Genomic DNA, 14580 nt, shown 5'->3' with positions numbered 1-14580 from the left:
CATCTTCCACATGCATTGGAAAGATCAAAAAGGCATTAGTAGGAGCTGGGATTGTGGCTCAGTGGTAAAGCACTTGCTGGGCATGTGTGAGGCCCTGGATTCAATTCCAAGCACCACATATAAATAAATAAATAAATACAATAAAGGTCCATTAACAACTAAAAAAATATTTTAAAAAAACCCAAAAAGGTATTAGTAGCCTGTAATCCCAGTGACTCACATGTCTGAGGCAAGAGGATTGCAAGTTCAAGGTCAGCCTCAACAGTTTAGTGAGACTGTCTCAAAATAAAAAATTAAAAGGGCTGTGGTAAAGACACTCTGGGTTCAATTTCCACTACCGCAAAAACAAAACAAAAATTGACATGAGTACTCTGCATACTAGGTGACTTCGGTCTGTACAATGAGCTCTATGATATGAAATAATCCATAAGATGCCAAGGTCAGGGACCTTTTGTACTTGCCACTCAGGCTCCCTCCACCCACTGTTCTGTATTGCTTTGCAGTAGCCACTTGGCTAGGTCTAGACGATGAACATTTGTCCCTATCTAAGTCCCACTCCAAGGACCTGGTCCTCCAACTTAGCCTGTTTGAGCAGTGGGGAAAGGATAGTGCTGAAAGTGGTGGGTCAAACAGTAGTCCCAACAGCACAAACCTCAGCTTGATGTCCCTCCTATCAGTCCACAGGAAATGTTAAAGCTGGTCCAGTAAATAGCCCAAATCTTTAAGTCCCATAACCCTCCCAGAGCCCTGTGAGAAATAGAATATTCCTTCATAGGTAGAATCATCACTTGCCTCTTCAGGGACCACCTGATGTAACAGCCAGATCCATGTGTCCTTTTAGATGGTTTCTCCCCTATCTTGGTCTATAGTGCATTATCTGGGCCTTTCCCAAGGCTTCCATTGTGGGAAAGGTGTTGCTTGATAGCTGAATAGTTTTCTGAAAAATATCCCCAGGGTGTAAGAGAAGATTCATTTTCCCTCCACAGCCTGATATGTCAATTAAAATGTGTAGTCTGATGGGGATGACTATTTCATCATCTGGGCACTCATGATCTCCATTATGAATTCAGGCTGAGGTCACAGTGGCATAATAGTGGCAGCCTCCTCCAGTACTGTTCAGATGATGGGAACTCATCTCAGATAGGCCACTATGTCATGACAACTATAAAGACCCAGTGCAACAAGCCCTGATTTTCTCTTTATCTTTTCCTCCTTTGTCATTGATTGTGGCCAAAAATGGCCTGGAGCATGGGGTCAGTCCTAAAGTATCCACGCAACTTCTGTTCCTTCCCATTCAGGAGATCTTGCAGAGAACCCTCACTTGGATGATTCATACTTCTATAGTGGATTAGACTTTTCACCAAATCTCTTATTGCTCCTTGTAAAAGTGGATCTCAGTACATTTCTGAGCTACTAATTGCCATTGATCACTCCGTCCCTTGAGGGTAGCCCTCTTAAGATTTCAATGGAAAGTCTGGCCTGTCTTTTTCTCTCTCAGCTCTTTCAAATTCTGCTCTTCAGAGATTTTCAGGACTTTATAGACTCCCAACATACAGAGGTTCAAACTCTGGCAGATACAAGGAAGAGAGACCAAGACCAACTCTTACTGATTACCCAAATCAATGAACACCCTATGGAAGACAATGGCTGCCTATCACTAACTGACCTTGGAAGCATTCTTTCCCTTGAAATTGTGGGTCATCTGGTCTTCATTTCTTCCACCACTCTCCATTCTCTTTAAAAATAAGATCATTTCCATCTTATCTACTTTTTCCCAGCTGTTGCAATGGAGGGAGGGGCATGGCCCACAGAGACCTACCACAGCCTACCCAGAAGCAGAAGTTCTTTAGTTCTGTTTTTTTAACCACTTCCATTGGAGAAATTATTTCAATTACTATTTTCACTTAATCACACTCCAACTTAATTTCCTTTTAAAAATATTTTAATTCTACCTTTTCTTTTTAATTTTTTTTGTAGTTATAGATGGACAGAATGCCTTTGTTTATTTTTATGAGGTGCTGAGAATTGAACCCAGTGCCTCATGCATGCTAGGAAAGCACTCTACCACTGAGCTACAGTCCCAGCGCATCCTTTTTAAAAATTTTTTTACAAATTTTTATTGGTGCATTATAATTGTACACAATGATGGGATTCCTTTTTTTTGGGGGGGGGGTGCTAGGGATTAAACCTCATGCATTCTGGGAAAGTGCTGAACTACACCTCCAACCGTCAATTTCCTCTTTTTAAACAAACTAGAGCTCTCTTTTATCTCTTTGAAAACTTATATTGTCCATTTTCCTAACTTCCTTGAGGGATGGCTATTTTACTTCATGGTTTATATTACTTGTTTTCTTGTATTATAAATCTTTCTCATTTTCTTTTCTTTCTTTTTTTAGTTCAGCCCTATTACTTTACTTATTTATTTATTATTTATGGTCCAAAGTATTGAACTTGGGGGTGCTCTACCACTGAGCTATATCCCCAGCCCTTTTTATTTTTTATTTTGAGACAGGTCTCACGAAGTTGCTGAGGCTAGCCTGGAACTTGCGATCCTTGCGATCCTTCTGCTTCAGCCTCTGGAGTTGCAGGGGTTACAGGCACGTTCCCCCATACCCAGCCTACATTGTCTCAACCTTCACTGTTTCTACTGGGAATGTTTCAGATGACTACAGATTTCAGTGGAACCCCTCCCAGTAAGGGCTCCCCAATCTGCCATCCCATTGCTCAGGAAACTCTTTTTTTTTTTTTAAAGAGTTTAGTTGTTGTCAATGGACCTTTATTTAATTTATTTATATGTAGTGCTGAGACTCAAAACCCAGTGCCTCACACATGCTAGGCAAGTGCTTTACCACTGTGATACAACCCCAGCCCCAAGAAACTCTTAAGAGATGAACTCCTTAGAAAAAGCATTTCTTTCTCTTCAGCCACATCAGTCTCCTCGAGTGGAACCCTAACCTTCCCTCTCTTCCCAGCTCTTCTTGAACTGTATGTGACTGTTGTACACATCCACAGTGTCAGTTACTCTCTAACATTTATAAGCTGATGACTTTCATATCTCTGTTGCCAGCCTTTACCTCCATCTGGGCTTTCAGACTGATCTGTATACTTTTTATCTCCACAGGCCCCTAAGCAAAACATCTCTGAACTCAATATCCTCCGTCCTCCCCGCAGCACGGCTCCTCTTGTTGAGATCCTGTTTTGGGAAACAGTGCCACCATCTGGATCTAGCCAAAGCATGTATAATACCCTCAGCCATGTCCCATATCCAGCTGCTACCAAATTATATCAGCTCCGCTCCATGAGTTCTGCCTATCCTCTTTCTTCTCATAGCCATTACAGAGGTCTTGCAGGCCTTCTAAGATGTGCCCTCCAGAGGACCACACATGCCAAGAGTACTGGATGGATAAAAGTGGTTTTATTATTTCTTCCTGGGAGAGGAAGCCCTGGCAAGAGCAGGGACACAGAGCCAACACAGGGCTGCATACTTCTCACAGCACAGCTGCTGGTGACTGGAGTGCAAGAACATGGAGAGCTGTTCAACAGTGTGAACGGGAGCTGCCGAGGAGATACACTCTTGCCTGAAGAAGCCACTGGCTTGAGAAGGGGGTCCCAGCCTCATCGATGCCGCTTTCGAATGCTCTGCAGCTCCTGGTAGATGATGCTGAAGCTGGGTCGCTGCCCAGGCTCATAGGCCCAGCACTGCTCCATGAGCCTGAACACAGCATCAGGGCACAGCTCTGGGCAGGGCAGGCGACCCCCTGTGAGGACAGGCACAGCACACTAGGCATGAGGAAGGGTTCCTGGGGCAGCCTGTGAGCAACAGGAGCTGCTAAAGATGTACTGTCCCTACTTTTGTTTTGTTCAACAAAACCTCAAGAAACAGAGATTGGATGTGACCTTTTTTTTTTTTTTTTTTTATTAAGGATTGAACCCACGGCCTCATGCATGTTAAGCAAGCATTCTATCACTGAGCTACATCCCCAGCCCTTTTAATGTTATTTTGAGACAGGATCTCACTAAGGTGATGAGGGTTTTGCTAAGCTGCTGAGGCTGGTTTCAAACTTGCCATCCTTCTGCCTCAGCCTTCCAGGTCACTGGGATTACAGGTGTGCACCACCATGCCCAGCTGAGGCCTGTGTTCCCACTATGTGCTACTTGTGTGATCTCTGCAAGCCTGTTTTTCTATCTGCAAAAGGAACATATTAATCTCCACCTTATGTTTGGGAAGGAGTAAATGAAGTAACCTTTGACCTAGTATTAACAGGTGCCCTGCTCAGTGGCAGCTCTGGGATTATTCTTATTCTGCCCCAGTGGGAAGGTTAGGAAGTTAAGGGAAGAAAAGGTGTCCAGGTGGAGCATGGGAAAGAGGGTGTGGCCCTAAGGTTGCTGTCACACACAGGCTTGCCTTACCCGTTTCCACAAACTCTCGTGTTTGCTGATTGCTGAGGTTGGGATAGGGCGAGGCCCCCAGGCTAAAGGTCTCCCAGAGCAAGATGCCAAAGCTCCATACATCACTCTCAGAGGAGTAGCGGCCTGCAGAGGAGGTGAGGCAGCATGAGAGAGCTGTCCACATCCATAGAGTAAGATTCCACCCATGCCTAGTCTTCAATGTTGCAAAGCAGGGTTGGAAAGGGCCAGATACCATAGTTAAGGGCCTCCGGTGCGGTCCACTTCACTGGGACTTGTCTGAGACCCCCTGAGGCTGCATAGATTCCATCAGCTTCCTCTCGGGACATCCCAAAATCACTGATCTTCAGAACGTTCTTCTCTGTCACCAGGCAGTTTCGAGCAGCCAAGTCCCTGGGTGAAGCAGGGTCAGGGTCTCCTTTAGCTAATGTTTCCTGCCTTGCCTGGGCCAAGCCCTCCACACAAAGCCATGGATAGAAACTCTGCTTGTCCCAGGCTAGTCTATCAGGAGAGGCTGAAGCCTGATAGCCAAAGGGTTCAGGGATGACAGCTCTTCCTGACTAGGGGCATCAGGGCTGTAGCCCACTCACCGGTGGATGCAACACTTGCTTTCTAAGTATTCCATGCCTGCAGCTGCATCCCCCACCATCTGCAGCAGAGTCTTCACCCTCAGGCGGGCTCCCTCCGTCCGCAGGAAGGTCAGGAAATCTCCTCCTGGAGGTGGGGGCGCCTATGAGCCTCCTGCGGGGGCAGCCACCTTGCCAGGCTGAGTTCCCCACCCTGGAGATTAGCAACCCTGCTCACCCTGCACAAGCTCCATGACAATGTAGATGGGTTGCTTCTGGGTGCAGACACCAATGAGACGCACAATGTTGGGGTGGCTGTACTGCTTCAGGATCCTGCAGGGCACTGCGGCTTAGGTACCATGTGGCCTGGGCCCACCTTCCACCTCCTCCAGAAACCCCAGGGAGGATGGGAGAATGGCTGGAGAGAAAAGCTTGACCTCTGGAGGCCAACAGCCCTAGATGTGTGGCCTTAGGTGGGGCCTTGGCAGCTTCTACCTCTTGGCACTATGGGGGGTGCTACCCAACTGTGAGGGGGCAAGAAGATTAAATGACACCAGAGAAGTCAAGCATTTTATGTCTGGCCATGCACAGGGGACACTTTCATATATGGAACCTCTGGTTGTCCTTATTTTGTTACCCACCTTGCTTCCTGCAGAAACTTGGCCTTGAGGTCAGGGGGGAGTGTCTCTCGACAAGATTTCACTGCCACCAGAGTATTATCAGCTCTCAGGCGTCCACTGAATACTTCACCGAAGTTCCCCTGAAATGGTCTAAGGCTCCTACCAAGGCTTCCCTATGCCACTGTCCTTTCTCCACTCAGGGGGACACCCACCTTGTTCCTGCCCCCTCTACATTCAGCCCCCACGTTCACAATTGCTTACTCTAGCTCTCTAGGAGTTTACTCCCTAGTTAGGGAACTGAGAGAGGATGGGCAGGAAAAGCCACCTGTGACATGCCACATTCTCCAAGAGAAATGACATGGAAAATAAAAAAACACTTTCCTTTGTGTTTGAAAAACATTTTGATTTTTAGGAAAGTGACTTCCTTTCTAGGCAGATATTTTACAGTTCATATTAAAGAATATCTTTCCACATATGCAAGAAGCCTCTGAGGAGGAGCTGGAGTGGGGTGCCAGTGACAGAGCTGTCTTCCGGGGAGTTTGGGGGTGGGTACTCTGCTTCCTGGAGGACAGGGCATGGCAATGGTTAGGAAGCAGTAGAGCTGGAGAAAAAGGGCAAGCCAGGAGGAGGGGCTGGCAGAGCATCCTCCTAGTGGAGGCCCAACTTACCCGCCCAATCTGCTCGCCTAACACCAGGTCCTCATGGTTCAGTACCCACTTGTCCTGGGGAAAAGGAGTTAGAAAGTCAGAAATCAGTGATGAGAGGGGATGCTGGGCTCTGGGAAGGACTGAACAGCTCTCCTACTGACACTATCTTTCATTTCTTGGAGCTTTAGTGTGTTGGTCTGTCTAGTGCAGTTGAATATCAGGATCATGCTCAGGTGACTCCAGGAAGCAGCCAGGTGCCTTCACCAAGTGAGCACCAGTCATCTCTGCACAGCCTTTGGAGTGGAAGTGGCCTTGACATTCCAAACCTAGAAATCTGGCCAAATTGTGGAGTGAGGGCTCCCTTCACATTCTGCACGTAGACCAAAGACACAACAGGTCCTTACTGCTCCTACCATGGTCAAGCCTTACCACAAGTAGCACAGCCAGGTTGGGCACAGGCTCACCTTGGGCACAGGCCTGTACAGGACAACACCGCTCTTCTTGGTGAGGGGCTGCCGGGAGCACAGCAGGTGGTCAATGAGCAATGGGATGCTGGGGAAGCCATCCCCTTCTAACCGGTACAGGTTCTGTGGGACAGAGTGACTGGGGTCAGCAGCTTCCATTGCTGAGGGGGCCTGAGTCTTGGCAGAGGGCAGGAAGAGCAGCAGGGGAGAAAGGGCCTGCCTGGGACAAGAGGCAGAGAGGCCTACGGAAAAGATATGAGCATGTGGGACACAACTCTGCTACCCTCCTTAGTGGAGGATAATGCTTAAGTCTCTATTGCATTACAGAGACTTGGGTCCTCTTGATAGTTCTTCCAGCTCAGCTAGGGAGGCATCTAAGACATAGCAGCTACTCCCTACCCTCTAGAGGTTATCAGTCTCAAAATCATTCCACTGGGAAGGAAAACGGAAGGCTCAGGTCCCAGCCTCACTCACGTCCAAGGACTGGATGATGAAGTGCCGGGGCTGGCCATCCCACAGCACTGAGAGCACATACTCCTGCTTGCCCTGGCTCTCCCGCACCAGAAAGTCCCCAGAGTGTGTCAGCAGCTCAGCCACCTCTGCCCGCGGGATGGCCCCATGGTACCATAGCTGCTCATGCAGGGGCTTCTGCACCTCTGGAACAAGCTGTAGCGGTGGGGGAAGCTGGGCAGGGGAGAAGCAAGTGGGGTCACTCAGCCAGCTTGCCAGGGAAAGCCACTGGGTCAAAGGGTATCTCTCCCCCACCCAATAAGCTCTCAGTCCTTACAACCACAGGGAGTGGCACACAGAGCCATCTGTGGGCCCTTGGATCACTCTGGGGAAGAACTGGGATGGGAAGCCCAGACTGGCAGTCCCAAACCAAACTGGTGCCTTTTCCTCCAGGCCACAGAGGTCCCTGCCCACTTCTGGAGCAAGTAGAGCACTGGGTTAACCAAAGCTGCTGGTCCCTGCAGTACACCGGGGTGGTGGGTGGAAGGAGTACAGGGGTAGCAGGATTTGGGGGCATCTGCAGCCAGGACTCCTAAGGAAGACATGGACACCTCAAGCTGCTGGGCCTGCAGCTTGGCTTGGCCACACAGTGCTACCTGCAGCCTCTGCAGCTCCTCCTGCAGTGCCTGCTTCTTGCCTAAAACCCAGGAGGCTGAAGTAGAAAGATCACAAGTTCAAAGTCATTCTCAGAAATTTAGCAAGGCCCTAAACAACATAGTGAGAACTTGTCTCAAAATAAAAAATAAAGACAGGGCTGGGGTTGTGGCTCAGTGGTAGAGTGCTTGCCTAGCATGCATGAGACACCAGGTTCAATCCTCAGCACCACAAAAAAATAAAGATATTGTGTCCACCTAAAACTAAAAAATATTATAAAATAAAATAAAGACAGCTGGGATTTGGCTCAGTGGTTAAGCAACCCTGGGTTCAGATCACCAAGGAAGGAGCCTAGAGGAGTATGTCTGAGACCCCTGATCTGGCCTATCTCTTAGGACATACAGAGGTATGAAGCAGGCTGACCGCCACTCACCGAGAACTTGGGGCGGAAGATTCCTGAGAAGTGGCTCTTAAGGATCTCCAGCGTAGGTGTCCTTCCCCCCTCTCGCTCCTGCTCCTGAGGCCAGGGACAGACGTCAGCAGGTGGCCAGGCTTGGGGAGGGGGAGGGCAAAAATGAGGAGCACAGCCCCTGCGGGCAGGCATGGCTGGCAGGCAAGGGCAATAGCAGGTAGCTCACCGAGGATGAGGTGGAATGGCGGTCATCCTGCAGGAGCAGCACGGCTGGGGGCTCGCCAGGGCCCAGCTGTTCCAGCTTGGTCTGCAGCAGCTCCTGCTGGGCCTGTAGCTTGGCTTGGCCACACAGTGCTACCTGCAGCCCCTGCAGCGCCTCCTGCAGTGCCTGCTTCTTGCCTAACAGCTGCACCCTGCAGGCAGAGGGTAGGTAGGAGGGTAGGACAGAGACATGGGCTCAGTCCCCAGCTGGAAGCAGCAGCAGGTAGGGCAGGCAGAACAGAGCAGGGCCAGGAGCTGCTGCAGGAGGGCCTACTCACCGCTCCCGGGGGTGAGTGTTCTGCTCCTCACTCTGGAGCTCATGCTGCAGCTGACTGACCACCTCCTTTCGGTTCAGCACAGTCTCAGTGGCCACAGCCAGGTCATCTGTCACAGAGGTCAGTCTGTATCCACAAGAAGAGCAATGTTAGAGCCGCACTCACCACAAGCATCCTTACAGAGCCAAGCAAGCCTGGTTGCCTAGCCATAGCTCGGTATAGGCAGAGTTCCCTCCCCACCCTGCCACACAGACACCCATGGTCTGTCAGGAGCCCACCCTGGCCCAGAAGCCAAGCCACCACACACGTGTGCTGCACACTCTCCACAGTTAGCTCGTTCAGTTGCAGCTCCCCAGGCTCCAGCTGTTCACCCTCCTCAAGCAACGACTCATCAAAGGTGACACAGGGTGGGATGTCAGGGGCAGACCTGTGGGTGACATGACCCTGTCAGTGAACAGGCCAGTAGCCCTAGTGTCAAGCAGGTGCAAGGATGGGCTTACCCATACTGCTGTAGGAAGCCTTGGTACTCAGCCTCCGGCTGGATGCGGGCAACAGCTGCAGCCATCTCCCGGTGAATAGCGACCACCTCATCCTGCACCAGACTGCTAATCTCCAGGTATTCCTGTAGAATCTCCTTCCTGTCCCCGGGATGCAACCCCCAGTTAGGGAGACCTCAGGCTAGGAGAGGCAGGCAGTTCAGTCTAGGGCATTGGGTTTGGAGGCTGTGCTGGGATTGACTCCACCTCAGCTAATGGCAAATTATTTAACCTCTCCTTGATCTTCTACTTTCTGATGTGTGTGATGGACACACTGGCAGTTGCATTAAGGATCCAAAGTGATCCTGAATACAGATGTCTGGTACTTAGGAAGTACTCTGGCAGCCAGCTTAAAATTGGGACTCTGGGCCCCCAATAAATGTATAAGCCACCAATGTGCTGCTAACTCCACGTCTGTATCTCCTAGGCCTGACAGCACCCCTGAGCTCCAGCCTCATGTCTTCATCCACTTACCCAAAATGTCCCATTGAACACTGGTCTCTCAGACACCTGAATTATACTCATTGAAAAATTAATTCCTAGTCCCCAAAACCTCTTCCTTCCATATCCTTCTCTACACAAGCTAATGGCAACTCTAAGCTCTAAGCTCAGTCCTTAGAGACAAGCTTGATTCCTCTATTTCACACTCTACTTCCAATCATAAGGAAATCCTACCACTGTATCTTCAAAATATACCCAGGACCTGACCACTTTTTCATCTCCATCGCTACCACTTTGGCCCAATAGCCAAGATCTGTAGCTAGGATCCATGCAAGACACTCCTGTCTGACCTCTCTTCTCTGGCCTCACCCCTTAAAAGTCTATTCTTAAATCAGCAGCCACAGCAACCTTATAGAGCATGTCACTATGGTTTACCCAGAGCCAGTCCTCACAGGTCCAGGCCTGCTGGACCCTCTCATTGAGCCCCCAACCTCTGGCTCCTCTAGTCCATGTCTGATTCTCCCCTCCCCTTGTTCTGCAGAAAGTCCACTGATTCTTTGTTACCCTCTAAAGCTCTCCCACTATAGCACCTAATCACTCGCTGTCCCTCTTTCTGGAATAGTCTTTCTCCAGAGAGTCCCATGGTTCACTCCATATCTCTCTTAATTCTCTCTTGGGATGTCACCTTCTCATGATCTTTTTGTTTTCAGTGGTACTGGGGATTGAATCCAGGAGTGCTCTACCAATGAGCTATATCCACAACTTTTAATTTTTTATTTTGAAACAGTATCTGGTTAAGTTGGTCAGACTGGACTTGATGCTTCTGCCTTTCTTCATAGTCGCTGGAATTACAGAACATCATCATCTCAAAGAAGCCTTCTCAGAGCACTCTACTTAAAATTGCAGCTCTTCCCCTGCCCTCCTAACCCTCTTCCCTAAGTTTAGTTTTTTTCACAGCACTTATCACTCGTAACATACTTCCTATTTTATTTCTTCCCTCCCTCCCTTCACTAAAGTGGAAGATTCTGAGGACAGATGTTTGTCTACATTTTTCTCTGCTACATTCCAGAGTGTAGAACAATGCTCAGTGAATTTAACTAAACCCTAGGACTCTTCCCTCTCTTGCTTTGCAGAAGGTTCACTGGCCCTTTGCTACCCTCTAAAGCTCTCTTGCTGCTACAACTGTACACTTGCTATAAGGGGCCCTAGAATAATGTAATTTGGATTAAGTCGACTGGCTAAGGACCCATCCTCACCCAATTACATGGTCCATGCTTTTACAGGATTGAATTTTCTAGGCCCTGCTTCTGGGCCTAGCAGTGGGTTTAGGACTGTTACAAGGCTAGGGTGGGACTGCGGGCTTACAGGATGTGCACCATCTCCTCGTGTAGGTCCTGCAGCGACTGCAGCAAGCTAGGCAGCATGAGCTGGTGGTGGTGCTGGTGGTGCAGCTGCGCAGCCCGCACACCAAGCACATAGCGGTTGTGATGGGCAAAGAGTTTCCAAAGGCTGCGCACATACTTGTCTTTGGCCTTGTCACGGTCCTTGTCTGCAGGTGGGAGGGAGGGAGGTGTGGAGAAAAGTGTCAGCATAGGGGCTTGAGTAGTCCTCACTTTTGGGACACCCACAGGCAGGTGAGCACTGGTTTGGGATTCCCTCCCTGCTAGCAAGGGAAGCCACAAACCTTTGCTGGCCTCTTGGTATTTACGCCTGGCCTGGGCACTGTCCCGGGCCAGGGCTCGGTATTGGCTTTTTAGCTTCTCGATGTCCTGGTTGTGGGTCTGGGGAGAGAGGGGATGGTCAGAATAAGGAGGAAGGTCCCTAAGCACGGGTGATTCCTTCTTGAGGTAAAGCCCTGGCAAGGTCCTGCCAATGAGTCAGGAAGCATATCTAAGCCCATCCTCCTGGAAGGGTCTGGAGACGTGAGGAAGCTGGCTGCAAGGTTTAGGGTCAGAGGAGCTGAGTTAAAGACAGCCCACTGTGGGAGGCAGACAGGTGGCCTGGGCCTGTCCCTCTATACCTTAAGAATGCTATCCTGGAACTATATAGGTCCAGCTTCAGGAATATGCAGCCCATATAGTCATGTAGGGCTCCATATGCAGATAGGTCTTGTGTGTGGTTCACATGCACTCCTGTTCTCATATTGTAAAAAAAAAAAAATTTTTTTGGTAGTGGGGATTGAACCCAGGGCTAGCACACTTCTACTGAGCTACATCCCCTGCCCTTTTAAATTTTGAGACAGGGACTCACTCAGTTGCCCAGGTTTGGCCTTGAACTTTCACTCCTCCTGCCTCAGCCTCTTGAGTAGCTAGGGTTACAGATGTGCACTAACACACCATGCAATGTCATATTGAAATTTCCAATGATTTCTTAAAAGAGGACCCACATTGTCATTTTGTACTGGGCTTGGCAAATTATGTTCCTGGCCAACAAGAACAATATATGACAGTCGAGAGTGGAGTTCTCATCCCAGTTCTCCTGTTTAGATGCTGAGACACCTTGGGAAAGCTCCATCCATCTTCTCTGAATCTCAGTTTCCCCATCTGGAACTGAGCTAAATGTATAAACTAGACTAGCTTTTCTCTTAAACAGCCAGAAAGTATTTCAGGCCTGTAAGCCATAAAGTCTCTGTTGCAATTATTCAATTCTGTCATTGTAGCTCTCTCTATAGTAGCCATAGATGATATGAAAACAAACAGGCATGGTTGTGCTCCAGTAAAACTTTATAAAATAGGGCAGACCCTAATGTCTAATCCCAGCAACTCGGGAGGCAGAAGCAGGAAGACCCCAAGTTTTGAGGCCAAAATTTAAAAATGGCCAGGGGTGGTGGCACACTCCTGTAATCCCAGTGGCTTGGCCAGATGAGGCAGGAGGATCACGAGTTCAAAGCCAGCCTCAGGAATGGTGAGGCACTAAGCAACTCAGTGAGACCCTGTCTCTAAATAAAATACAAAATAGGTCTAGGGATGTAGCTCAATCCCCAGTCTCCTCCCGCCACCAAAAAAAATTTCAAAACGGCTGGGGATTTTCCCGAGAAGGAGTGTGAGGCCAGGTTGGCCACCAGGGGCTGCTGTGGGTCTGTGGCAAAGCCAGGCTCTGTGCTGGCGCAAGAGGTGTGGTTCCAGTGACACAGTGAACACTGGACTGAAGCACCCAGAGAAAGAGCAGCTCCCAAATCATACATCCTACAACTAAGGAGCTGGTGGAATTAAGAGCTAGGCAGGCTAATTTCAGCTGTGAGGGGGCCACTCTGCTGCCCTGTCTCTGGGGCCCTGAGAAGGAGTCCTAAGCTAAAAGCAAACAGAGAGACACTCATTCTTCTCACTGTCTCTGGGATCCATACAGGAGGCAGAGCACAGACCCTGGGCTCCACCCAGGTAGTGACATGCCTCACCCATCCTTGCATTCCCAGCACTATGGCTAGGAACAGACAACACATGGCCAGGCCAGCTGTGCTGCAGGCCAGCCCAAGTGAGGGGGCCAGGGTGGGGGAGCTACAGCAAGGCTGGAGCATGCCATCCTGAGGCCAGGCCTGCGGTCAGGGACTTCCACTTCCCCAGTTAATCTAGGGGCTCTAGTTTAAAATCATTCCTTTTAAGCTCCACACTATGACAGAAATGATTGTCTGCCATGTACCCACCTTGGTGAGCTCCTGCTGCAGTTGCTGCCACTGCTCGCTGTAGGTCTTGCGCAGCTGCTGCCGCTCCCTGATCAGGAGGCTCAGCTTGCTCAGGGGCCCTGAGTTCAGATCTTCTGCATGCTGCCGTAGCACCCGGCTCAGACCCTCTGTCTGGCTGGTGATCTCTGCCCATGACTATGCACAGGATAGGGGAGGCAGGGAAGAGTAGACAATGGCTCCCAAGCCTGGGCCTGCCAAATCTCCAACTCCATCCCAGAGAGTTTTAGGAAAGGAAGGGGGTGGGCAGGTGTAGCTAGCACCCACAGGAACCCCAGAAACTCACCTGGCTGACAGGGCTGTCAGGGCCGCTACTCCGGCTCTGGCCTCCGCTGTCCTGCAGGGACATGTGGTGAAGAAGTCCTGCATATTCCCGGTCACTCTTGACCCTCTGGGCCATCCACTTCCGCATGCCCTCCAACAGGCGAAGCTCTGCTTCCTGCATCTGCTGCACTGCCCCATGGCCCTGGGGGCTGCACAGCTCTGAGGAGAAGCCCATAATGGTGTCCTAGGGACAGATAATAGGCCATCACTGGGGGCAAAGCAGCAGCTGGAGTGAAATGAGGGGACAAAGAGGCTGGGGACTACAAGGTCAAAAGGGTTGCAGGGCCAGGAGGAGCTGCAAACAGGTAGAAGGTGGGTGGGGTCCTACCCTGCTGAAACAGCAATAGGTACAGGACCGTAGCCTGGCCTCGGACTGGCCTTCATTGCTTCCTATGCCCCCAGTCAAGCCCTAGTGCCAGAGGTCCCCTTTCCAATTGTGGAGAGGAACCAGTCTGGCGCCAGCGCCATTCCTAGGTCCTTCATCCAAAAACCAGTTAGAGGCCCTCCACAGAGCCAAGCCTAGGAGGGCTGGAGCCTCAGGAGCCTACAGCTGGAGCCCTGTAACTGTGGCCACCCGGCCCTTCCGCGGCCCCTACCCCCACCCAAATGGGTGTCAGGCTCTCAGGACGCCTGCCCGGTCCCTGCCCACTACCACCCAGCTTCCCGCCCCACGTCTGCGCGCGTCGTCGCCTGCTGGGCTGCGAGGCTGATGTTACCGGCGCGGGTAGCTGCTCCTGGAGCGGCCGTGGACCGACTCAAGCCCCGCGCCGACCCCCGGCCAGTTCCTGATTCCGCGCTTCCTCCTCCCGCGGTTTCAGTTGGCCCAGGCCCCGGGGCGGGCCCGCGG

At 50.4% G+C, this 14580-nt stretch overlaps 1 protein-coding gene across 3 annotated transcripts; it reads right to left on the bottom strand.

Moving 5' to 3' along the window:
* Nucleotides 1-3396: 3396 nt before the first annotated feature.
* On the bottom strand, nucleotides 3397-14580 carry Fes (FES proto-oncogene, tyrosine kinase). 3 transcript variants are annotated; one of them, XM_015493041.2, is made up of 19 exons: nucleotides 14450-14580; nucleotides 13696-13917; nucleotides 13374-13547; nucleotides 11418-11514; nucleotides 11099-11282; nucleotides 9257-9394; nucleotides 9064-9183; nucleotides 8760-8882; nucleotides 8447-8633; nucleotides 8242-8325; nucleotides 7179-7388; nucleotides 6705-6827; nucleotides 6262-6315; nucleotides 5615-5733; nucleotides 5212-5306; nucleotides 4998-5121; nucleotides 4643-4800; nucleotides 4411-4533; nucleotides 3397-3758 (listed from the first exon to the last, which is right to left on the bottom strand). In XM_015493041.2, the coding sequence occupies exons 2-19, from the start codon at nucleotides 13906-13908 to the stop codon at nucleotides 3616-3618; spliced, it is 2469 nt and encodes an 822-aa protein (XP_015348527.1). In that variant the 5' UTR covers nucleotides 13909-13917; nucleotides 14450-14580; the 3' UTR covers nucleotides 3397-3615. The 3 variants fall into 3 exon arrangements, with proteins under 3 accessions (XP_015348527.1, XP_015348528.1, XP_048646184.1); XM_015493042.2 differs by lacking the exon at nucleotides 14450-14580 and adding an exon at nucleotides 14062-14327; XM_048790227.1 differs by lacking the exons at nucleotides 7179-7388; nucleotides 14450-14580 and adding an exon at nucleotides 14062-14328.

This window comes from Marmota marmota, unplaced genomic scaffold (genome assembly GCF_001458135.2).
Source record: "Marmota marmota marmota unplaced genomic scaffold, marMar, whole genome shotgun sequence".
Lineage (NCBI taxonomy): Eukaryota > Metazoa > Chordata > Mammalia > Rodentia > Sciuridae > Marmota > Marmota marmota.
This window is presented reverse-complemented; position numbering and strand designations above follow the sequence as displayed.